Source organism: Branchiostoma belcheri, unplaced genomic scaffold (assembly GCF_001625305.1).
Source record: "Branchiostoma belcheri isolate BF01 breed outbred unplaced genomic scaffold, Haploidv18h27 scaffold51, whole genome shotgun sequence".
Lineage (NCBI taxonomy): Eukaryota > Metazoa > Chordata > Leptocardii > Amphioxiformes > Branchiostomatidae > Branchiostoma > Branchiostoma belcheri.
In genome coordinates this window covers 2,183,111-2,207,107 of record NW_017804143.1, presented here as the reverse complement: position 1 = coordinate 2,207,107, position 23,997 = coordinate 2,183,111, and the positions used below count along the sequence as shown (strand labels likewise).

The 23,997-nt window shown below is 41.3% G+C and overlaps 2 protein-coding genes and 1 long non-coding RNA gene across 4 annotated transcripts; 2 read left to right on the top strand and 1 right to left on the bottom strand.

Annotated features, from left to right (window-relative positions):
• The first annotated feature begins 13,034 nt into the window (after window positions 1-13,034).
• On the top strand, window positions 13,035-15,643 carry LOC109480475. Of its 2 annotated transcripts, XR_002140837.1 has the most exons (4): window positions 13,035-13,119; window positions 14,068-14,355; window positions 14,829-15,107; window positions 15,390-15,643. It is a non-coding gene; the product is annotated as an uncharacterized LOC109480475 (long non-coding RNA). The 2 variants fall into 2 exon arrangements; XR_002140836.1 differs by lacking the exon at window positions 13,035-13,119 and having other exon boundaries at window positions 13,904-14,355.
• A 1,509-nt stretch (window positions 15,644-17,152) lies between these two features.
• On the top strand, window positions 17,153-20,898 carry LOC109480457 (tyrosine kinase receptor Cad96Ca-like). The gene is made up of 9 exons (XM_019782647.1): window positions 17,153-17,248; window positions 17,466-17,603; window positions 17,696-17,797; window positions 18,131-18,356; window positions 18,570-18,677; window positions 19,111-19,298; window positions 19,639-19,752; window positions 20,239-20,353; window positions 20,798-20,898. Exons 1-9 carry the CDS (start codon window positions 17,228-17,230, stop codon window positions 20,896-20,898), a joined length of 1,113 nt encoding a protein of 370 aa, XP_019638206.1. The 5' UTR covers window positions 17,153-17,227.
• A 354-nt stretch (window positions 20,899-21,252) lies between these two features.
• LOC109480601 (armadillo repeat-containing protein 10-like) lies at window positions 21,253-23,981 on the bottom strand. Its single transcript, XM_019782835.1, has one exon. The coding sequence runs from the start codon at window positions 23,751-23,753 to the stop codon at window positions 22,761-22,763; it is 993 nt and encodes a 330-aa protein (XP_019638394.1). The 5' UTR covers window positions 23,754-23,981; the 3' UTR covers window positions 21,253-22,760.
• Window positions 23,982-23,997: the final 16 nt, after the last annotated feature.

Here is a 23,997-nt window from a genome sequence, read left to right as displayed (position 1 = left end):
TCAGACGTATATCGGCTTTGCCATTTTCATGAAAGATCGTACAATTGTAAGTGCGCTACTCCGTTTCAAAAATGATAATGATACCCCTCAAAAATGCAAGGTTGTGCCCCTTGAAGCCGAACAAAAGCAAAGGCCACCAGAAACGTCACCAACGTATCAGGTATCAGTGGTACCAGGTACCGTTGGGCACCTTCGACCTCGAGGAGAAGCGCCTGTATTGACTGCGAGTCCATATCATACCAGCAGCATGGTAAAAAGGAATGGTTGTTCTAAAGACCGCCAAAATCTCCCCGACTGACAACGCTTCAGGTGTTCACCTATCGTATGTAGATATTCTCTTTCCTGTTACAGGCTTAAGCTAGGCTCCTTGAATAATTTTACAACGATAACAGTCTTTGCAGAGGCGGCGTATCCATTAAATATACCTAGCCTAGGTGTGCATATGACAGTAATGACAAGAATACAGGATTTCTTGATAATGCTTGACGATTACTCGCGATCGGTTCTAATTCCTTACAAGCTCTACTAAACAACACTTAGGTGATCATTTTGACTTTTGATGTACCTGCACTACCGTTTGTTTACTACGGTAATTTGTTTAGCCATGTTTGTTTTGGATAAGGCATTATGCTTCAAGCTCTCATACCATTCAAGTGTTGTTCCGTTTTTAGTGTAGAAAAATAAGGTGTTGTCATGGCTGTCCTACGCGTAACGTTGAAAGCAATGACAACTGGCAAGCATTTGAGAACAACGGTCCATTTCGAGATCACTCACTGACTAGGTCGAGTTCCCCCTCGGCTCCAATGACTGCTCTCCATCTTTTCCTGTTCTTCATTTCTACCATCAGGTTTTTCCTGTCGAGCTGGGTGTCGTCCATTAATTGGTTAATGTAGTTTCTTGTTGAACGGACTCGACTTATTTTTCCACTAGTGGGTTCGCACAGTAGTAACTGATGTATGATTTCGTCCTCACTTCTATAGTAGTGTCCGATAAACCTCAACCTTCTTATTTTATTGTTGCACTCACTGGTGGTATATTTTCGTATAGTAGTTTGGTACCTTTTGATACCAGTGCACGTTTTTGACAATCCTAAGCATTTTGCTGTAGGTACCGTTTAGTCTTTTCGCTAGAGATTTTTTGCTCCGTACAGCACTAGTACTAGTATGCTGTTCGAGATATGGCACCAAAACTACCAGAACATTGCAAATGGATCACTTGTATACTTCATTTGATTGTAGATGAATTGATTGTAACTTACCTTGCCCATCTTGTAGTCATCTTCCGACATTCTCTCCTAAAAACAAGTTAATATATTATCATAAAGTCAGTGTGTACATGTATGTATCATAACACGCCACACTCCATAGGTTGCAGTTAATTATATATAATCACAAGGATCCAATTAAGAATTAAGGACAATTATCTAACACTGAAAAATATGCAAAAACTACGGAGATGTCAAGACGAGAGGGGGAATAATCAACCACATGACTAGGATGAAATGGATAATACCCAGCCATTCTCACAGAACAGGAAGCATTTTGGCAAATCCCTAATTAAACAAATAGAAGATTGTACGTCCACAAAAATAAAGTATATACACCTCATAAGCCCTTCTTTCCGCTGAAAAATCCGACATAGATTAGGAAATTAAAGTTACCTTAAATCTGCAAGGTCTGCATCTATATCTACGGCTTAGGAAAGTAGCCACTCCGATCGCGATCACAGCAATGATGACGACAACAGGAACTATGACCTCAGCCTGGGTCCCAACATTTCTTGCAGTTGTAGCTAAACACAACAAAATGCAGTCAAAACGTTGTATGCTTCAAGCCTAATATCGAAGATTTTCTGTGTATGGTCTAGTCTGTTTTTTTCTGGATACAGACGTAGCATATCATGAATGGAGAAGGTCTCTGAAGGAATAATATGCACATATATAGAAATCTTAAAGTATACAATTCATCGTAACAAGGGACTTATGATAGACATGGTTTTCTTTCACAGTTAGACGTCACTTCGAGCAGATCTCTCAAAAACTACTATTTCAAATGTGATCTAGATTGCGCAGCGGTACATACATGTACATGCATATGATGTTCATTGGGTTCATTAACGTACCTATGATGTCGGGAGGTCCTGGTGCCGTTGGTCCTCCAGACACCTCCTCATCTCCATCTAAACACAACGAAACAGTGTTTTTCCTTTAGAATTATCATTAGACAAAAACATTGGGAAGGAGTAACACATCTGCGTGCTTTGACCTTGTCTATCATATCGTACAAGTCAGCTACTTTGTTTCAAAGATGATATTGATATCAGCTAAACGTTTACAGCAGTCTGTAATGCACTCTCGCCGTACTCTCGCGGGACCGCTTTTCAAAATGGCCAGGGAGATTGGAATTACGACTATGTGTAATAGCCATTTAATTTCAACTTTCTCGTACCATCTACTGTCTCGCTAGATAATAGAACAACATCTTAGTCTTGTTTTATGATCTAGTGAGAGTGTGGATCTAAGATGCAAATGCAGGTATCATTTGGGGAACATAGATATGCAGAAAATCGTGTCTTCCATTGTATTTTGTTCTCTGAAAGTTCTGTATAAAGGGAATAGTTAGCACATGAGTTATTTTTCAATAAGCTACTTACCTGTCACATGATCTTCTCTAAGGTGAACGTGGATTAGATTCCCACCAAATTCTCCGTCTATCTTTAGTGGGAACTCTCCTATGGTGCATCTGTAGAAGCCACTGACGTTGTGGCTGAAGTTCATCACGGTAATCGCGCATTGCAGCACGGTGGAATTGAGCCATCGTGTTCTGATGGTATAATACTTTCTGAAGTCGTAGATGACTTCAGTTTCTTCGACCCTTTCGAAGACAAGGCGAAGAGGGTGGTTACGCTTTGTAGGGTGAGGCGCGTAACACCTCGTGGCCAGGCGATCGTCTTTGTCTAGGCCACCAAATTTAAACGGCAACGTAACATTCGATCCTAAGTTGGCCTTTACATTTGCGTCTGGGTAGTCGATGACTTGAATCTCCGCAGCACCTGTACAAATAAGGAATAAGGATCGTTCAATTTACCTGGAATTTCAGGATCATAGATATGAACCGGGCCATTTCAAGCGCCGTGACTTTCGGTAGATATGAAAAATAAATACTTGCCATTCAATGTATTGTATAATCAAAGAAATACAAAGAATTAATATTGCAGCTGTCAGATAAATAAAACATTTGAGGTATCAAGTCAATTTTTAAGCGCGTACATTCGAGTAGTGTAATTCAACCGAGTTTACTGCCAGAGACTTGAATAGCCATTCAGTGTTAAATAGACTTTGTCTGGTTGTGACAAAAGACTCTTTGTGAACCAAAGGAAGTGAGTGACCCTGGTTGTGTTGCAGGTAGTGGAAAATGGCTGACGCGTTGCCGTTAGCGCTAGGTCTGCAGTGTTTCTTGTACCTTACTAGCTTATGTTAGATGCTAAGGTTCTTCTGAAAACGCTCGCCGCCCAGGCCCACCCGGAAACGAGGAAAATTGGCGGGATTTCTGAGCCTTTGCTAGACATTTAATTTTTAAAAGGATGCTAGCGCCTTACACGTTTGCCAGTTCTAAAAATCTACTAAAAATTCCTCCTCGAACAAAATCGGGGCTATGGACATGTTCTTGACCAACTTTCGTTAAGTTTCTACCCAGCCGGTTGAGCCCATGAGAACATGTCTACACCTGTGCCGCACCCTATCGGTGTACTCGTATCCGGTGCAGTGCATATCCACGATCTTTTAATCATTAAACATGAGAAGTATGAAGTAAAATGTATTTCTATGGATAACAATGTAGCACTAATACCACGTAGCACCAAATGGCACTTAGTAAAGGAACTTGATCATACCTTTTGCAATCATAATCAAGCATCCCAAAGCCTGAATCAGCGTAACTGCCATCATGGCGTTGGGAAATCACCGAAACGCCGGCACTAGTGTGCACAGGTCACGCGCCCAGGAGAGAATCACGTTTCACGCGCAAGGGATGACGGGAATTTTTTGCGGCAAATTCATGGGATCAAACATGGACTCCATGGCAAAGTGCACCATGATGTGGGTATGGGACTGAGTGAGTGATTGTGGTTTGTTCTACACTGAGAACTTTTGCACAAATCAATGCTAAGATATGGTTGTCCTAAATGTTAGGCCACTTCAATTAAACTTCTTGATGCATGGAGTGGATAAGTCAAATAAAACAGGTAACGTTATCCTGTGACATCCCCAAATGCTTCCCTGTGCATGATGAAATCTATGGGACCAAATTTTCAACAGATCTAGAGCAGGTCAATTGAAGTTAAGTAACTAGGACAATAAACTAAGACAATAACTTTTTAGTACCAAATGATTTGAATTTGATGTGAGACTAGAGTTTTATCTGGCATCTTTTTTGGTCAAATCAAGAAACAAATGAAGAGGGGAAAAGCAAGAAAAAAATTGGTGGTGCCTTACTAAATAAATCTCTGCTAACAAAACGACACAAACAATAATTGAAACAATACAAATAATAAATACCATAATAATAACAGTTGGAAATATAATGAATAAATTACTATTTATAATTCATGTCAGTGCTCGAAGTTCACACAGTGTAAACAATATGGGTGACCAAATTTGAAGCAACTTTGACAGCCTTTATTTCCGAAACAAAAGTTATGATCTCCTTGATATTCAAGAATATATTGTATTGTTCTGCTCTGTGGCTTTATGCCAACACTGGCAATAGAAGAGGAGATACAGGGACAGTACTAGTGAAACGTGGTCTAGCATAGCCTGGTTACCCAACCTATCATAGCTCGCGAGTCCTACATCCTCTCCACAAAATAGCGGAGAAATTTGCTAGTTCGAGCAGGCACTTGGCCGCGCGCAGCCAGTCAGCTGCAGTCACAAGTCACATGGCTCAGATAGTTTAACAGAGGTTTACTGTTTATGTAATTACATATAACGAACTAGAGTTTATAAACTGTGGGCATCATATGAGTTGTTACTGCCCACTCTTTGTATCCAAATAAACCTTGTAAATCCAGCTTTGCACCGGGGGTTAAGACTTAAGGTTTGAAATAAAGGTGAATGTATTCCAAAGCGCTTGTTTTTCATAGGTTCCATCGGATAGATAGGATCCTCCCCTATAGATACTGTGTTATTTACATGTACCATATTTACACGTATACTCATGCAACCCATCTGATTTGCTAGTGGGAGTCTTACACTTGCAGGTCAGAATAAATCGGGCCTGGGAGCGTAAAGAGCAATTCTGATGACACCCACAGGATATGGTATATACTTTGAACTTTATTTGATAAAAACAACATGGCAGGAGAAACTCCTGAATTGTGTTGTGATTTTACAACAGTCTAAAATTCAACGATAAAATGCAATAAGTCATCATTAATTAAAATATAGTACATTATATATAATGTGGCGACATAAATACTAGTATACAATTTTAAGACAAGTTCACATACAAATAATCTGCAGAAGAATAGTCTGAAACTCAATTTACAACTGTTTCTACTGCTGTATATGACAAAACAATGTATATCATCGCAGGGAACTTCACAGCACAAGACGCAGCATGGGGCATGTGATACTAGTACCACACACATTCATCAAAGAGGCTTTTGTCTTGCTGGCTGTGCAAGGTGATTATGTCACACATATAGCGTTACATAACACCAGATAGTATTGTTGTGCTCAAAGATGGGTCTATTTTTACCGATTCGTCTCAATACGTGCCTGCACGATGAGACCAACAAAAATGCTTCCGTACTCTCTCCAAGGCCAAAAAGTCTATTTATGCCCCAGCATTAAAGAGGGTTCATCGTAATTTTTGGGGCCGATGCCCCCATCGCCAACATAAAGTGGGGAGGGGGTCCATACGGTCACACATGTTGTCATAAATTCTGCTGCACATAGAATTGGAAGATCAAAATACACTTTGCAGTCAGTCATATTGGCATGATGACAGACTAGTGTCCTTAAATCAGCATACTAGCGTCACACATGTTTCCTGAATGTTATGTGGGATGCAATGCAGTGTCAAATTGACGCCGTTGTAAGAATTAGGAGAGTAGAAACAGACAGACACTCCTGTTGTGCTTGACTACTTCAGAAGCTACTACAGATCAATGGTCTATTTACAGTCTTAGAGTTACGGATCTACTTACAACAGAGATATGCAATGTAATGGTCTAGTCAGATGGGAACTACAATCTACAACGGAGCTAACTAATGTGTGTGTTGACTAACCTCCTGGTCTCGACTGATTCAAAAGCAAGCGGGATAACTAATTATTCCTACTAGCTGCTCTCACCAGCTACTACTATTGGCTAAGACCATGAACATGTATACATGTGAATGAGCTAAGGATCTAAACTGTCTAATCAGCACTACGTCACAGACGCCATATATCACAGACTGACAGGTCAGGCCTGTTACACTGGGTTTTTTTTTTCTTTCAGTGTTAGTGGCTAGAAGCCAGGTGACGTACACTGTTACGCCAAAGTCAGCCACTGTGCTGACAGGCGAGAACATCACTCTAAACTGCTCTTTGGAAAATGTGACCAACGAAACCTCGGTGAAGTGGTTTGGGCCGCCTGACTTACAGCTGAGGAGTGAAGGGAGATATTCCGGCCACCCGAGGTTGATATCAGTTTAGATAATAGCTATCGCGTTCTCGTATACACGTAGTAGCTATCGCACAGTTTAAGTGATGTGCACAAAGAGAGTTCTCGTATACCATAGTTGCAAGAACTCTGAAATTTTGAACTCTACCAAATGAGGACACGGCAACTTTGGATGCACTTTGTATCGTGTCATCTATGCAGAATCTGAAATCTTCAGCATGTTAGGTAGAAATAGACTTGGAAGCTTAGATTAGAAGTAGATTTAGAATAGTTCAATGCGCCAGTACTTTATAAATGTATGACATTTTTCACTGTTGTATACCATTGTTTTGTTATGACTGCATTTTGAGCCCTCTTTCATGGATTCGCAAGGAATTCAATACTAGTATTATATCAAGTATTTTTTGCACAGATGTTATGAAAACTGAGATACTCCCAAACCATGAAAAAAACATGGTGGAAACTCAACATCCTTTTGTTTTGTTACTTCTTCCTGCTAACCCACTGTTCATAGCTGGGTGTTTCTGGAAATCGTACTGCAAACTGTTCAATCCATGTTTTTTTCAAAACCTTGTCACAGGTATTCAGTTGGCGGAGATCAGAGTGCTGGGGAGTTCAACCTCCAGATCTTCAATGTAACTCATGAAGACGATGGGGTCTACCGATGTTGGGTTACAGAACTGCGAGAGAATCCCGCCGTGGCAACGCTCACCGTGAGGGACAAGGTAGCGAGCAGTGCGTCAGTGCTACAGACTAACTTTCTCATACTTCTTCTCAGCTTTGTAGCTTTCGACCCAAGATGGCATGCATGTAAATACCTGTGACATAGCGATGATACCATTCGCGGCTACGAAATGCCACAGCCAATGGGGAAGAAAAGTAAGATGCGTGCCCTGCTCCAAAGTTTTTGTTTGAAAACACTCCTTTTTGGCCTATGAAAACAACATCATCAGAGTGCTACGCCACTCGGAGACTTTCTCACTGACCCCCCCCCCCTGCAGTTCTGTAAACATGTATTGTTTTTGTTGTAAGTGATGTATTGGTTTGCTTATTATCAAATGGTACATGAAGCCTGAAGCAAACAACGAAGAAATGGGGTGCATTAGCATTCCCTGATTTTGTCTGATTGAATAAATTGCATAAAATGGAGGAAGATGGAAGAAAATGTCAATCCGGTGTTAGTGGATATCAATAGAGGACTTTTTGTCAACTTTGTTTGAATGACAAAAACAAATCCACCCTGCTTGTGAACTACTAGTATGTGTGTATTTATTAAACATGTAACAATGACAATGAACTTTTACATCTTCCTACCCAATATGGACGAAATGCAGTAGAAGAGTAGGTAAAGTAAACAATATTCCCTCTATACTCTGCCCCTGCTGTAAACGAATAAATGGTATAAGTACTACTGTACTAATCTCCAAGCAGATCCTTTGGTGGCTACAAAATACTATGTCATTATTATTACATAATTCCCAAACAAACAAACAAACAAACAAACAAACACAGCAACTAATAGCTATAACATTTACATTTGCTATTCGTGACGAAATGATACCAACCAGACCCTGGGGACCACTTCTATGAGATGAAGAAATTCAGGGAGCCACAAGGTAAAAGTGGATATAATACAGTATGCTGATCGAATGGACACTTATTTGATGCATTGCTAGTAGTTACAGTCTCATAAGTAAACAGTAAATTACATAGTTGTTGTAAGAAAAACAACACAGATGTGTTGCGCAGACTGTGTAGGTCTGTGAACCGTCAACGTCTTTTTGTGACCAGAATATAAAAGACGTGACGTGTTCACCCAAGCCCCCAGGTGTTCAAACAAAAAGCGTGGACCTTTAAACTCTGTCTGATGAAAAGAGATTTCTGGATTCTATAATACATGTGTAACAGTGTAACAACAATTCATCGACCAGGAATATTGTATTGTATGGTATTTAGTTGGCCGGCTACTCAGGCAAGGGCTGAACTGTGAGGAGCTTACAATATATGTATATAGGGGCTTAATTGTAAGAGTCTGGAGCGGCTGCCATAAGGCGCTAACTCGGGTGACCTAAATGCGACCACAGGTGCCGCCATATGGGACTGTAATGTTTAAACTGTTTACAGGCCCGTTCAACGTTAACAATCCATTTCACGTTCCGAAGAGCTTGCTTCACACTCCCATGCTCACTTTGGTCACACTCAGCACCTCACGGTCCAAGCAACACTATATACCGTTATCCATAAGGGACAACTTTTGAAATAAGACATTCTGTATCATAGTGTGTCATGCTATTCATGTGAGCACAAGTCCTGGGGAATAAATAGAGAACAGAGAGCCTTACCCACAATCGCTGAGCATGCGAGGAAGAACAGGCAAATGGATATAGTGTGCATTCCGGCGTGGACTCAGTCAGACGTATTCTGTAAATGGCAACAGCATGAATCAATTGGAAACGTTGTACTTGTCGGTGTCTTTGAGGCGTCCAACTAAATTTCAGATGCTCCGGGCACTTTTTAGTCACGTAAGATTTTGGTGGGGACTGTGTTCAAGAGAAACCTAAAATGAAATCAGTGAATCGGTCAAATGAAAAAGTTACCTTACCTAGAGAATTGCACCAGGAAACGATCAACGTATAAGTAAGTTACGTCGAAGTTGTCACACTGAGCACAAAAGCTTTTGTCTTGAACACAAAGGTCCTCCAGTGCCTGCTTTGCCTCAACCTTTGACGGGGCGTCTATGATTACTATTGAAGCGAAACAATAAAAACAAAACTTTCGCCAAAGATCCTTTGGTTGGTTAACTTTATCTTGAGGGGAATGAAACACGAACCTCCCACCCATTTTAGAGCTGACCTTTTGAGGCAGATGTCAGACATTACATCATACTACATGGCCACTACCCCTCAGCCAATGAGAGCCCTTCATTTTCTGTGTCTATATCCCCATAGTGCAAAACAAGTGTGGTACTATCCAAAAAGTGTGGTACTAAAACTCATTTGCATAAAATTAGTACCACACTTTTTAGTTAGTACCACACTTTTTGGGATAGTATCACACTTTTTTTGCACTGTAGGTAGAGCTGTGTACCGGTACGCAGTACCGATACTGTACCGGAAAAATTGATTAGGTACAGGTCCAAAATACCTAATCCCTCAGTACCGGTACTGTACCTAAACAATTTCACACCAATTTTATGCCTATTTGTGACCTCAAATGGGTCCCTGTGTAAGGACAGTGTGTTCATGAAAACAAAAACATCTTTAGTTTTGCCTATATTTTATCTGAGCATTCGCCATAAACAAAGAATAAACCTTAACTAACAAGTTTATTAATGTTTTTTTGTCATTGAAGGAGTTCAGAAGAGCATATAAATTGGTCGAATTGTTCAGGTACAGGTTCAGGTCCGGACCTGTACCTAAACCTGTGTACCTGTACCTGTACCTGTACCTAAAATTTGTTTAGGTACACAGCTCTAACTGTAGGGATATAGAATTTAATCCAGATCCCCCCTCTGTGTACACTAATCACCCAAGGGACAGGCAGATTGAAACACAAACAGGCCAGCTTTCTCAAAGACAAATACTGCATTGAAACTGATATTGAACAAGACAAACTAAAATTGAACAAGAAAAACTGATATTGAACAAGTTTGAAAGAAAACTTTGGGGAAATGGCCATGTTCTAAGTCAGATAGACCATGGGCCAGGCAAGTTTACTTAGATAGTGTTGCCCACCCACTCGGGAGTCAGGCGGTCCCCTTGTGGTCGGAGCAACACTATATCCCAGTAAACTTGCCTAGCCCATAGTCTATCTATAACTTCGTGCTCCAACCCGGATCCTGATTTCGTGGGTGAGTAGCCAAAATCGTGATAAACACTAGTACTGTGTTGGCAGGGAAATTTGCGCACCATCTTTTGTTCCGAGTATCCGTTTAAAGGGTAACTAGAGATGGAAGACCGCTTACCTTCGCCAGGAAATATCTCTTCTTGGTGTTTCAAAATCTGCAACCGAAGCGCCCGGCAGTTCCAGAGAAAGATGCTAGAGCGCTCAAACTTCTGTCAAATCATTTTGATGAGCCAGCTGCCACCCAAAAATCATAACAATAGGTTGTCCGGAACACGAGTTGGAAAACGAGTTGTGCCCTTCTTTGATCAGCCAAGACTTTACCACACACCAAATTTCATAGCAATCCATACATAGCTTCTTGAATTATGCTGCATAACCACAAACTAGCTAACACGCTAGTACAAACGCTACTGAAAACAAAACCAAAAATGAGGAACATGCGCATTGTCGTGTATCGTGCGAAATAAGCGAAAACCTGAGATTGCTATTGCTCGGAATGTACTCCACTTGATACGCAGAAACGTTATAACGACTGCTATAATATTTATATTTACGTTTCACATAAATTAGATGTCATACAGAAGAAGACCACGAACAAAATTGCTAAGCGAGAGACAGCTCGTAAATTAGAAGGAAGTTGTATACATAATTCGTCAGCACAACGAGGTCTCTGTCCATGGAATGCAAGAAAGATCACGGGTGAATACCGAAGGCCGATGCTGGATGCAACTTAAGTCCCTGACCCGACCCTCAATACGTACGTATACGAGGATGGGACAAGAAAGCTCAAAGCAGATCCCTCGGTGGCAAACTCGTAACCAACCGCCGGCAAGGCAGTATTCAACTGGCCAGACAGTGTCCAGCCGCTCCATCATGACTAGAGACAACGTGAAGGTGAAAGAAGTACAGGTACTTCCTTTTTTGTTTCTCACCTCAGGACCATTGTATGTAGTAGGCACGTGTTTCTGGTGTATAATTAGACCGATGATGTAACTCTCACAGAGACAAGCGAGCGTGGCGAGCTTGTGGTTTGATGGTTAGCTGAATCCCGAAAGGTAGGTGTGTTCACAAGAGACTACATTGCTATTCAGGTGAGGTGGGAAGATGAAGGGGGTTATAGGAAGATATAGTATTTCGTTGTCTCCGCGAGTAACTATATGAACTACATTTGATAGCATAAATGTCTGAGATTATACTTGGACTATAAAAAGGGGAAGTTAAGAAAGGCTCGCTGTCCATTTTAAGATATGCTATGAAGATCAGAAAGGTGCAATGAACTGTTATCATAAGACGTCATTCTTTTTCAAGAGAATATCTTCGCTGTTGCTCATACCTGGAGGAAAGCTGATGTCTCTGCACCTGAAAAATTACCAACATTTTGTTTCTTTTGTTCAGCGACCATTCACAATGACGTTGTTTGTCAGAGGGGAACAACTAAGTTATGGCGGGAAACTGACCGCCAATCAGAATCTCATGCCCCCCGACATGAGAACTTAATATGTCAAACATCAGTCATAGCTATGGTAGTTTTGCGATTGTACGTATACTACTGCTACGTGTATCTTTTTACTGTGAGTACATATCGTTTACATGTTTTGCGGTTTGTAGTAGTAGTGGGTGAGACATGTAGACTATCAGCGTTCGTTTCGCTTGCCATCATATCTTCGTCTACTGTATATCGGACTTCTTTGTCTTTGTGAGATTCAATACTGTCAACTCCAAACATAAAAACCCAATGAACACTCTGTGGTTTTAAGATTACGTAGTTTCGTGTAAGAACAAATGACCATTAAAATGTTGGCAAACTTCCAGGGCCTCAGTATTTACTTTCATTATTGACCACAGCGTGTTGTTCTGCCTTCTTTTCAAGTCAAGTCTAGGCCGCATAGTCATTGCTTCGCTTGGAGGTCTGCAGATCTTGAGATCATTCCAATGAAAATGCGCATCTTTTCGATTCAAGTCGGCGCTGATCGTCGGGATAACAACCGTTAATCAACAACAACAGGTAATTACTGCAGAACGTGTACACTGGGAACTTGGAAGAGTTAAAAGGTGGAACTGCTGTAATCCATGTGGATTTGTCCTATGTCGGGGCAAGTCGATATGGCCTAAAGTACTGATTCTTCCAATCAAGCAAAGAAACGTACAAAACAACGATGCCTGTAGCTCACGTACGAAGAAACGTGCCATCAACTCGTGGAATTTTGCTGTTACTCCTGGCTGCACTCACATGTTTGTGCGATGAAAGTGCCCGTGTCTCTCAAGGGTATAGACGTGCTATTGGAAGAACCATATTGTCCAGGAGCATTTACTATGCCGTGCGTCCGACCGACACCTTTGCGGTATCTGGACGAAACGCCACCCTGTACTGTAGACTTATCAATGTTGAGACAGAGACGTCAGTGAAATGGTTTGGGCCACCACATTATCGTCTGATAACAGAGGGCATACATGTTGGGCACGAGAGATATTCTGTGACTGGGAGACAGCTCCATGGCCACTTCAATCTACACATCGACCCCGTCCAAGAAGAAGACGAGGGCACGTTTCGATGTTGGCAAACGCAGCTCCGAGACGATCCTGCAGAAGCCGACCTGACAGTTCTCAGTAAGTGACCTTAATACTATTGTTTATCGTAAGGTGTTATGATTGCCTTTTAACGGTTTTATGGTCCTACCAGAAGTTGTGGTATTTGTAGATAGCTCACAAGAACGTGAAAACACCGGGGGTAGTTGATATAGAAATACTGATACCAAAATACTGATACCATATTGAAGATACAGACCGTTCACGAGGGGTTTTAACTCAAAGCAGTCCCATTAACACAGTAAACAATTCCTTCGTGAACGTCAAGCGTAACATCGCCAGTGTTTACCAAAAACACCTAGTAGAGACCTGTGGATGGTTGGTCGTAGAACCCTGCTCAATGCTTTCTTTGGAAAAATCTTGTAGTAAAAACGATCATTAAACATAAACCTGCGGGTAAAAAGAAGTTTAAAATGCCCTCGAGGATCACCGCGCGAGGTTCATTGGGACTGTTTACGACATTTGAAGTCCCTGGGAGGTCAATAAAAGCACAATAAGCTCACCTCTGTGACATGGTGGGTGAGCTACTCAGATTACATGGGGAGGGGGGTTGTCTCAACGTTTAGGTGGCATGGAGTCATGATTGGCCAACAGTTGACAGAATGTAGGTAGCCCTACAATATTTGACCAGGAGAGTATAGCCACCGTCTAGTTCATTTAGTTGAGTCATTTAATGACATACCTCCTTTGAACAAATCAATGGTGATGTTTGTACTGAAGTAAGGCCCATGAAGTATGATGCAACATTGGACCGTCATTGCTCATGTGGTATGTTACTCTAAATCAATTGAGGGTACATCTTCAAAGCGTTGATAATATGTTGGCTTTGGGTGAATCAGGACATTGTCAATAATCTTTATTATACACGTACATGTACACATCTGGCAATTTTGTAAGATTTAACAATTTATTTATTAAAGATACTTTTAATGGAATTAATGGCAGTTGAACATATTTCGCTTGTCTAAGGTAAAGCTGGAGCTCCTATCATCAGTGGCTACAGTGGTCCTGTACTTGCTGGGACGACTCTTAGACTCTCCTGCAGTAGCCAAGGAGGAAAACCTCCACCAACGTTATCATGGACACTGGATCCAGCTATTTCAGAGGCGTCATCTGTCGCCAGATCTGGACACAATGTCGACATCTCACTGAGACGGGATCACCACGGCAAGACTGTCACCTGCACTGCGACACAAGAGGAACATTCTGATCTCCTTCCGTCACAGTCAACACCACCATTGACTTTAGACGTACATTGTGAGTATTCGTATTACGTACGTGTTGTTTCTAAGGTTTCAAAGTCCAAGCCAACAATGAAGGATGTCATTGGGTTCTTCTCATCATACAATGGGCATTCAGCTGCATCGTTTACACTGCCGACTTTACACCGGGCACGGGCTAGCGCTAGAAGAGTGGTCACAATCGTGGAAAGCCGTCGTACGTTGTTGATGTCGTATAAGTTTCAAGCAGGCTGTGGCAGCCTTTTCTGTAACAAGACAGCTTAATTGCTTGTGTCATATACAGGAATGCCCCAAGAATACCTTAAATTCGCAACGATTGTAGTCTCTTTCTTTTGCACTGAATGGATGTACATGTACTACAATAATTCTGACTTGACCTGGTATCATATCATATCATATCATATCATATCATTTCATATCATTTCATATCATACCGTTTATGATTGTACAATTTTGCTATCTAAAGTGAGACACTTTTCCCTAATGCAGATGCTCCCATGTTAACAATCGCGGTGACGTCTCCTAATGTGACAGTCGATGGCGCTTCAGTACAAGTTACCGAGGGAGAAAATGTTATGATCTCATGCAAAGTAGATAGTAACCCGACAGCAACCGTAACATGGAGGGTACCTAGGAACGTTCCATCACCTGGAAACAAGCTTGCGTTTGGAATCAGTAACATCACAAGATACCAAAATGGGACCTACTCTTGCACTGCCTCGAACACGGTAGCAACTACAACGAACATGACAAAAGTGGAGGTTTTGTGTAAGATGATTTAATTTATTATTCATCTAATTCATGACATTGGTACCTTCATATAGTGCCAGTGGTTACATAGCGCCACCTATCTCATCACAATATCACTGCAGCTCCTTATCAGTGCCAATGGACAAGGGCAATTGATATACCAGATTCTTGTGGTAAAAATTATCAAAAAGCATGGCATTTCAATCTAGGTATAAGGTACTTAGTGTGAACAAGGAAGCAGTGTACCACGCGTCAGTTCTTTGCAAAGTAATTTTGATTACTTCATTTAATTTGTTGCAGACCCACCTAAAATATTGACCAATGTCAAGCAAAAGATAGTAAAAGTCGGGTCGAGTCTACGTCTTGCATGTGTCGCCGAAGGGAACCCAGCGCCTACCATCATTTGGTTAAACGGCAGTGACGGCTACCAGCGACTGTTCAACCCACTGGTAATACCTGTCGTGAGCTACTCCATGGCTGGTAAATACATCTGCATCGCCGGGTCCCCGAGGTTCAGAGATCGGCTTGACCAAAGGGAGGTCTTTATAGAAGTAACAGGTATAAAAAAGAATGGTTTTATTGTCCAAACAGTACCCGTGCAGTCGCAGCCTTTAGCGGCTGAATTGATGCAGGGTATCACATAATACAAATCACAACAAATCACAACAATCAAATAATACACACGATACACATATTTGTTCCACAATTATTTTTGTGGAACTGTCGCAAGGGTCTGTGCGGCTGCCATTCGGCGCCACAAGGTGACCTCAATACGACTTTCCCCAACCGAAGTTAGGTACCCATTCACACCTGGGTGGAGTGAGGAAATTCGTGTAAAGTGCCTTTCCCAAGGGCACAACGTCGGGGCGCATGTTCAGACATGTCCCGGGTACGACCCGGAATCGAACCCGGGTCTCCCCGGTTCATGGTCGATTGCTCTAACCACTACACCACCCGACGCCACAGGTATGAGCTACGTCCACGGTTAGGTACTTTCAAAGATAAACAAGAACTGAATGGCAAAGTTCTGTAGTCACATACAACCACTTGTTTAACAAGAAAATCTGTAGACAGATTAATAGACTGGTTTGATATTCTTTACCTACATATCCTGATCACCATTTTGCTGACTTTGCTCAATGCAGGTGCTATTGCCTTTATCCAGGTATATCCAAAACCACCAAAAGTGGTCAATTCCATGGCCTTGGACTTTGAACAATTCACGGTCCCTCACTAGAAATAACTCTTTACTATATAATATCTTCCTTCGTAGGAAAACCAGTCATCCTCCCCGGCACTGACATAGTGTATGGAAAAGTTGGATCTGGAGCAGAACTGAGGTGCGATGTGGAGGCAGACCCTCCCGTCAACGGGTCCTACTGGTCATGGACTTCATCAGATGGAAACGGGACCATTCTCTGGAGCAACAGCACAAAAGACAGGTTTGTTCTTACCTACTATCGTATCTGCTTACTTACTAAACTTTAACTGCTTATGACACACTTTACAGATGTTGGTAGGCAAAAGGATACGCTTTTCTAGCCATTCATTTGTCTTCTTAAGAAAGGTTGGGAGCTGGAAAAAACGTTTAATGCAGTCAATTTACTGAAGGTAATGATGGTTCTTTTTGTACTGAGCTAGGTATTCAGCAAACCAGATGACTTCACGTAGAGGAATAGCCATGGTGCTTTTTATAGACAACATTATGCACAGCGACTTCAGACAGTACAGGTGCACAGCTACTAACAGATTCGGAGAGGACAGTAAAACACTGGTGATGCAATACTCGTCGGGTAAGTGTTACATTCAAACTGCAGTGCCGGAAACCACCCTTATGAGGCAGTTACATGACTGAGCACACTTGTCCCTTCTTTTTTCTTTAACCGAGTCTGTCTATTCCTGCTGGTTGCATTTCCTTCCTGTTATACTTATTTGGGCTCCAAGCACATATAAGAACCTAAGCTCAATGAGCTCATTAGATCTGCTTTTAGATTATCACCATCGTTGCTAAGATCAGGAATTCACAGTTCTCTTATCATGATGTTGCTTTCCAAACAGGAAATACCAGCTCAACGCTGCTCCTTCTAGTTGGTCTGGGATGTAGTGCCTGTGCAGTTTGCTTTGTCCTGGCATACTTCATGAAGAGATATTGGCCTTTGGTAAGGACGTATAATGAACTTTATCAATTCTGTTTTTTCTATGTGACAGTCTTGAAGGGTACCTGGCTGAATCATGAGGGTTAAGGTTTCACGTTGTTGCATATACAAAACATTTCCATATCACATTTGACATAAATGTTCTTGAATTTAGAGCCATGTTTTTGGCATTGCCCTGTTAAAGTATTTCATCAGTCCTACATGCATTTTTCGTACACAGTTCAGAAAGACAATGGATGATGGGCAACGTGAGGTGGACATGGACGTCATTCAACCACTGAATAGAACTGCAAATGGAATCATTCCAAGATGTGCGGATGTATCTGAACCATCGACAAACATTCCTCAAAGAAATGAGGTAAGATAGACATGGATGGAGGTTCATTCTTTTTAACCTTTTCTTTCGTCTATCATACCTGTTTTGAATTTTTTTTTTCATCTTGCATACAGCAGGAAGACACAAGTACAAACCAAAATGAGACAAACAGTGAAAGACAACAACATAGCGACGAAGAGGGCTGGCAAGATGTGGACATCTATGAACAGTCAGAGGTACACTGTCACATGAGTACGAATACGATAGCAACTGCAAACACATAAGAAAGTTAAAATATGTTGCGTACTTATTGAGCTCTGTTGACAATTAGTAGAATATAAAATGCGTTAAATTGAAAAGATTGACAACTTAATTGCCTATCAGCGCTTTTCAATTTTAGAAAGTATAACACGGATCACAGATTTATCAGCATTTCAATGGACCATAGCTTGATAATCCGCCATACATTGTACTTCTTTTAACATTCATAGCACTCATTCAATTTATCTTTTCAAGCGAAAATGATGACATAAATAAACTGAATGGAGTAAATACACGATGTGTTGCAGGTACCATTGCCATATGAAAATATCAATAGGGACAGTCAAAACGATGTCACGTTGTCAGACCTGAGCGTTGCAACCACCACTGAAAGGGACATGGAGTTTGAAGCAGACCAAATAGAATTCCATGAGGAGCTAGGGCAGGGACAGTTTGGCAAAGTGCACAAGGCTAAAGCACACTTTAACCACGACCACCGAGGGTCGATGATTGTTGCCGTAAAAACTGTGAAAGGTACGTTGGACAAAACATGATTTATGATCATATTCGATTATGAAAACATTTAGACTACAGATTACATTCTGCAGATGAAGCCGTGTGTATTAGAGTGTGCGTGTGTGTGTGTGCGTACGTGTGTTTGTGTGTGTAGAAAAGACCTTGATACATACTTGTGGGCCAACTCTCGATTCCAATCAATCTAACAATTTGATAAATATCATCCATCAGCCCACGCCTCGCCTGAAGTTCGAGAGGACATGTTGAAGGAACTCAGGATGATGATGAGACTGATCCACCCAAATGTCGTCACACTCCTTGGGTATTGCACAAGATCAGGTGAATTCCTTTCAATGTTGATGTACATTGGGGTGCACCCTAAGAATTACTTGTACACAAGTACAAGCATTTTTTAATCTCAGTTTCTCAGCAAAGGCACCCAAAGAGATTCCAGGGCAGTAAAGTTGGATTTTCAATTTGCTGGTCATTCTTTTAATTTGGTAAGTTGAATTGACACTATCCCATACCATACTGATATCTGACAAAAATGTGATGCTACTGATGGATGGAAAAGTGTTGCTTGTGTTGTATCGCAGACTGGTTATGAGCTATTTATTGGTAGTATCAAAAAGTAAAGGAATGGATTAAATGGTAATGAAATTATAATGAAAATGTGCTAAGAATATATTTTGCATTGCCACCCTGACATGGCACTGGATGCCCTTAGTATTCTGACAATGTTGACCTATCATGGTCTTCCAACATTCGCCAGATCCAGTCATGTTGGTGGTTGAATACGTGCCCAATGGAGATCTGTTGTCGTTCTTGAGAAAGGACCGCGCTACACGCAGTGTGACGTACGCAAACCTACACGCGGAGAGCAGGACCCTGCAGAATTCGGACCTGATCTCATTCGCCTGGCAAGTGTCAAAGGGGATGAGTTACCTAGCAAAGATGCAGGTATGTTGTTTAAATATAGACCACAATGGCAATGAGATAGCAAATTATTGGAATACAGAGAACAATAAAAATACTTTTTGAAAATGGGGGATTGAACAATAACTCAACTAAAAAAAATCAGCTTTGAGAACTTTTAGAAGGTAACTGTCATCTTTCATTCTTTTTTGTTTTATTGAAATTCTGAGAATTTGGCTCATTCAGACAGCCAATACAACTTTAAAGTGGCACAGTTTGGAATCTTTTCTACTGAATGTTGGCAAATTGAGCTACTTGATTATGAGTAAACCAGCATGCTGACCTGACAGTATTTGTACCCATTGATATAATATTCCACTTCCAGTGCATCCACAGAGATCTGGCTGCCAGGAACATTCTGGTCGGAGAGAACAAGACATGCAAAGTATCAGACTTCGGTCTTGCAAGGGAAGGACCAGAATACAAAAAAGTGACAGATGTAAGTTAACACTTATACATGAGCTTATGATCATGTATCATGAACTTAAATATACTCATTCACATCCACCTTTACCGTCTTACCGGTCCCTTGACCGGGGGGTGGTCGTAGGGGCACCTAGTGGCTGAGCACACTGCCTTCCTCCATCCCTCCCTGTCATGAGCCAGCGCTTGGGCACTGGCAAGGGGCAAGCCAGTCTACCTACAAATGATTAAAATACATATAAAAATTGTACAGCTACCTAGAAAACTGATGCAAACATAATCTCCTTGGCAGGAATATATTTACATTTTATTTCTTAATATTAGATAATTAAAATGTACATGATGTCTAATACAATGTACATTGCAATACTGAGATTCACTAACAGGCACAAATGTGATGAATTGAGAACATTGACTAGACAGTGAGATATACAAAGCCATACAATATAAGTTTACGTTACCTGTGATGTGACTAAACATTACAACTTTCCTTTTCCTTCAGTCACCCTTGCCTCTGCGCTGGATGGCTCCGGAAACACTTTCTCGAAGAAGGCTATACACCACTAAGAGTGACGTGTGGTCCTTTGGCGTGCTGCTTTACGAAATCGTCACATTAGGTAGGTGTGGAAAACATATCCATTTTCATGAAAATATTTCCTACATCAAAGGCTAATATCATTAAACTACAATGTCAACTCTCATAATTTTACCATATACATGTACCCTACTAGTAAGACTGCCATATTAAAGGATGGCCTTATGGAGGATTTCTTATGAATTTAAATGTGCATGCTTCTGACATTACTGATGCTGCATTATGATAAGGTCATACTTCCAAACCAGTGGCTAGGCTGATTGGGTGAACAGAATATGCATATCAAGAATATACAAAGTGATTAATCTTTAAGACTGACAAAAGGTAGTGGATACTACCTGAAATGTCTGTTTCCAAAATCATATCCAGTTGCTTGAGCAACTGTTTATTGGCATATTAGAATGGATGTTGTTGAGTCTACTATGGCATGTCCATATAAAACAATGATTTTGTTTGCAACTCACAGGCTCCCTGCCCTATTGGACAATGTCAGCCCAGCAGGCAGCGGAGGAGGTGCAAAGGGGACTCATCTTAGAAAAGCCAATTCACTGCACTGATGACTTGTAAGCCTGATATTACTGTAAATTGATTTCAGGTAGCAGGGACTGGGTGAGGAAAGGAGGTGTTTGTAGTGTTTTAAGTCTGAACCAACGGTAGTAATGTAATTCTAGATGGAGCTTTTTTGCAGTGTGATGTACACTTCATGGTGAGGAGTCACCTGGAAACCATTGCAAATATTTCATGATTTACAGTATCAAGCTATAAGTATAACTTATCCATGCTGCATTGACTTGTAGCTTGCTTTGGCATTGTGTTTATTTGCTTATTGCGAACAGTTATCAATAAAATTTATCAGGCCACTTGGGTACCAAAATAAACACAGCGACTTACAACATGGAAAGCTTATGTCTTACAACAAATATACCTTGGTCTCAAATATTTATGTTGCTTTATTTTCTTGCTGTAGCTATTTCATCATGGAAAACTGCTGGCATTATTCACCTGATGAGAGACCACCCTTTTCAGAGCTTTCAGTGGCTTTATCCAGGCTGATGATGGACGAAAAGGTTAATGGCACAATTCTTTATATAGCTTTAATGGGAAAGTTAAACCTTGATCCAACACAAAAGGGAACCATAAATTTTCAGTTGATCTCGCCAACCCCCGTCAGATGTATGATCCACTCGCTGACTGCCCAGAAGTCAGAAGTGTGATGACATCAGGAGTGCATTGAAAGTGGCTGGATCAAAGTTTAACTAAATTAAATAAATTAATTAATCAATCAATCAACTTTAGTATTATGGAATTTACTAACACAGAGGAGCTTTCATTCTTTACATATCTGTTGACATATAGGATTGGCTAGAACCTAGTAGGTACTTTTAGTAATTTCTTTGACTGAAGATACATTATAACATAGTGTCCAATGTCTATCTGTAGTAGAACCAAAGTGACTCTCTGCTCTTTGTCACAATGTTCATTACATGTAAGACAGTAAGTGGCTAATAACTTGTCTCGTTGTCTTTTTAGGATCACATCATGCTGCATCAGTATGATGAACATGAATACGCCAACCAGGAAATATCCTGTGCCGAGATCTACTAGTGAGAATAAGCAATACAATCAGCTGTAAAAGTTGCTGAAGAACTTTATGAGCGAAATGACAATGAGCAGCATTATGGTGTTGCAAAAACATACGGGTAAAAAAGCAATTTTGTGCCTTGTATTTTGTGCATTGTATTTTTTGCTAAGTCACTGCCACTTGACCTTATTGGTTTGATACATGTAATTCTGCACTATGAGACACATTTCAAAGATATTACATTTGTTGGGTGCCATAACTTGTTTACGCATAACGTATTCTACAGTATGACAACATAATCCCCTTGATTATCATAAATCATTGATTATCAAAAGTAGAACGAACCACAATAAATGTATGTATATAACAAATGACGCTGTCTGCCAGTATGCAATCAATTTCAAAGAATTTAACATTGGAATGATGTTGTTGCCTCAGCCAGATGTTGGCCATTCTTGGCATATATCATCTGAACTTCATACCTGACTGGAATGTTGGTCCGTCATATGTCAACCTCTGTGTCCTCACTTTCACATTTGTATGTAACAAAGATTAAGATTTTCAATTCTTCAAAAATGGCTAGTGTACTGTAATGTATGCTAAATGTGGATCCCAACAAAGTCAACATCTAGTGAAGAATTGTAAAAGACTGATGTCAACTTTTGCTTCAACCGAGGTCAATATTCTACCCTTGTTAAGCCCATTTCAAATAAAACACTGTAACTTTGGGATCAATTTTCTGTTCTTACTTTCAGTCAAAATAGTCTCTATTATAAACCTGTTGTACAACATATGTGAAGGAGGTTTAGGTCTTTCTGGTCTATTGTGTAATATGTCAGAACCTCCATCAGTCCTGGTTGTCATATCCTAGCATCTTTGCCACCAGAATCCGGGAAGCCTGCTTCCTAATGTCTTCACTTGGATGTTTCGTTAACTTGAGCACCATGGCGTAAATATCTCGCCGACGCCCCCCACTGCCATACAGCAATGCCTGCAAAGAGTCCGCAGCAAAATCACTCGACAGAACTTCATCGTCCTGGAAGGAGACAACGTTTGCTACGAAAGTCAAGGCGCGAAGCTGTATGTCAGCTATCGTAGACTGTATTAGCGCGAGGAATTGAGGCGGTACAGGTGAGTGTAGCAGTGTCTCGATGGATGTTTGGTTGCACGACAAGTTGACCAGGACCTTCAGGGATTGTAGCTGCACCGTTGATGCTTCTTCTTCTTTGACGGAAAGCTGCAGAAGTTTTGCCGAAGCGGGACACACGTGATGGTGGTGGTCGTCCAAAACAGTCATGTTTGTGAGGAGGTTCAGACTAGGCAAGGTGGTGGCGTCGGTTTCAGTAGAACGAACGATTTTCTTTACGACGAACGGCAAGCAAGACTGCACCACGGTTTGATTTGCCATGTTCATTGCCAGGTTGGACAGCGCTTGGCAGCAGCAAGCTTGGATACCCGGGGAATCGTCCGAACGCTGTAGAGTATCCACAACAGCTTTCAGCAGGCCTGATTCCCTCATAACGTTTTGGTTGCTGGTGAACGCTGCAAGGTTGCTGATGGTGCGAAGTGTTCTTTCCACGACTCCGGGGTTTTCTGATCGAAGCAGAGCAAACAGGAAAGCCACTTGGCTCGAAGACAGCGAATTGCTTGTGGCAAGATCCTCAAGTTCATGCGAATCCACGTTGTTGCAAACTGGTTGCGATGTCTTTTTCTTGTCATCAGTTTCCTTCTCAGTTTCTTCTTCTTCTTCATTTCCAGAGAAGTACAGTCTGTCTACAATCCTATAAACCACGTAGCTCCCAACGGCACCCAGCCCAATAACGAGAAAACGTCGTATCATGGTGCAATTTCGAGGGTGGGAGGGGGGCACACACTGAAGAAGGCGACTACTGGGCAAAACGGGCGAAAAGCACGGACTAGTGGGTGGAAAATGGGATGAAAATGTTCAAGAACGTGAGTGTAGACTATCCTACAACTGTGACCAGTTTAGTACTCTGTTTTACCATCTTAAAGACGATCAAATGGTTTAGAAAACACGCATGCGACAAGTCGTGGATGCCAACCAACATCTGCTTGGAATCCCC

Coding starts and splice junctions, on each gene's coding strand:
- LOC109480457 (XM_019782647.1), top strand. CDS start 17,228: ATGAAGAGATATTGGCCTTTG. Junction 18,357..18,569: donor TGCCGTAAAAACTGTGAAAG/GTACGTTGGACA, acceptor ATCATCCATCAG/CCCACGCCTCGCCTGAAGTT. Junction 18,678..19,110: donor TGGGTATTGCACAAGATCAG/GTGAATTCCTTT, acceptor AACATTCGCCAG/ATCCAGTCATGTTGGTGGTT.
- LOC109480601 (XM_019782835.1), bottom strand. CDS start 23,753: ATGATACGACGTTTTCTCGTTATTGGGCTGGGTGCCGTTGGGAGCTAC.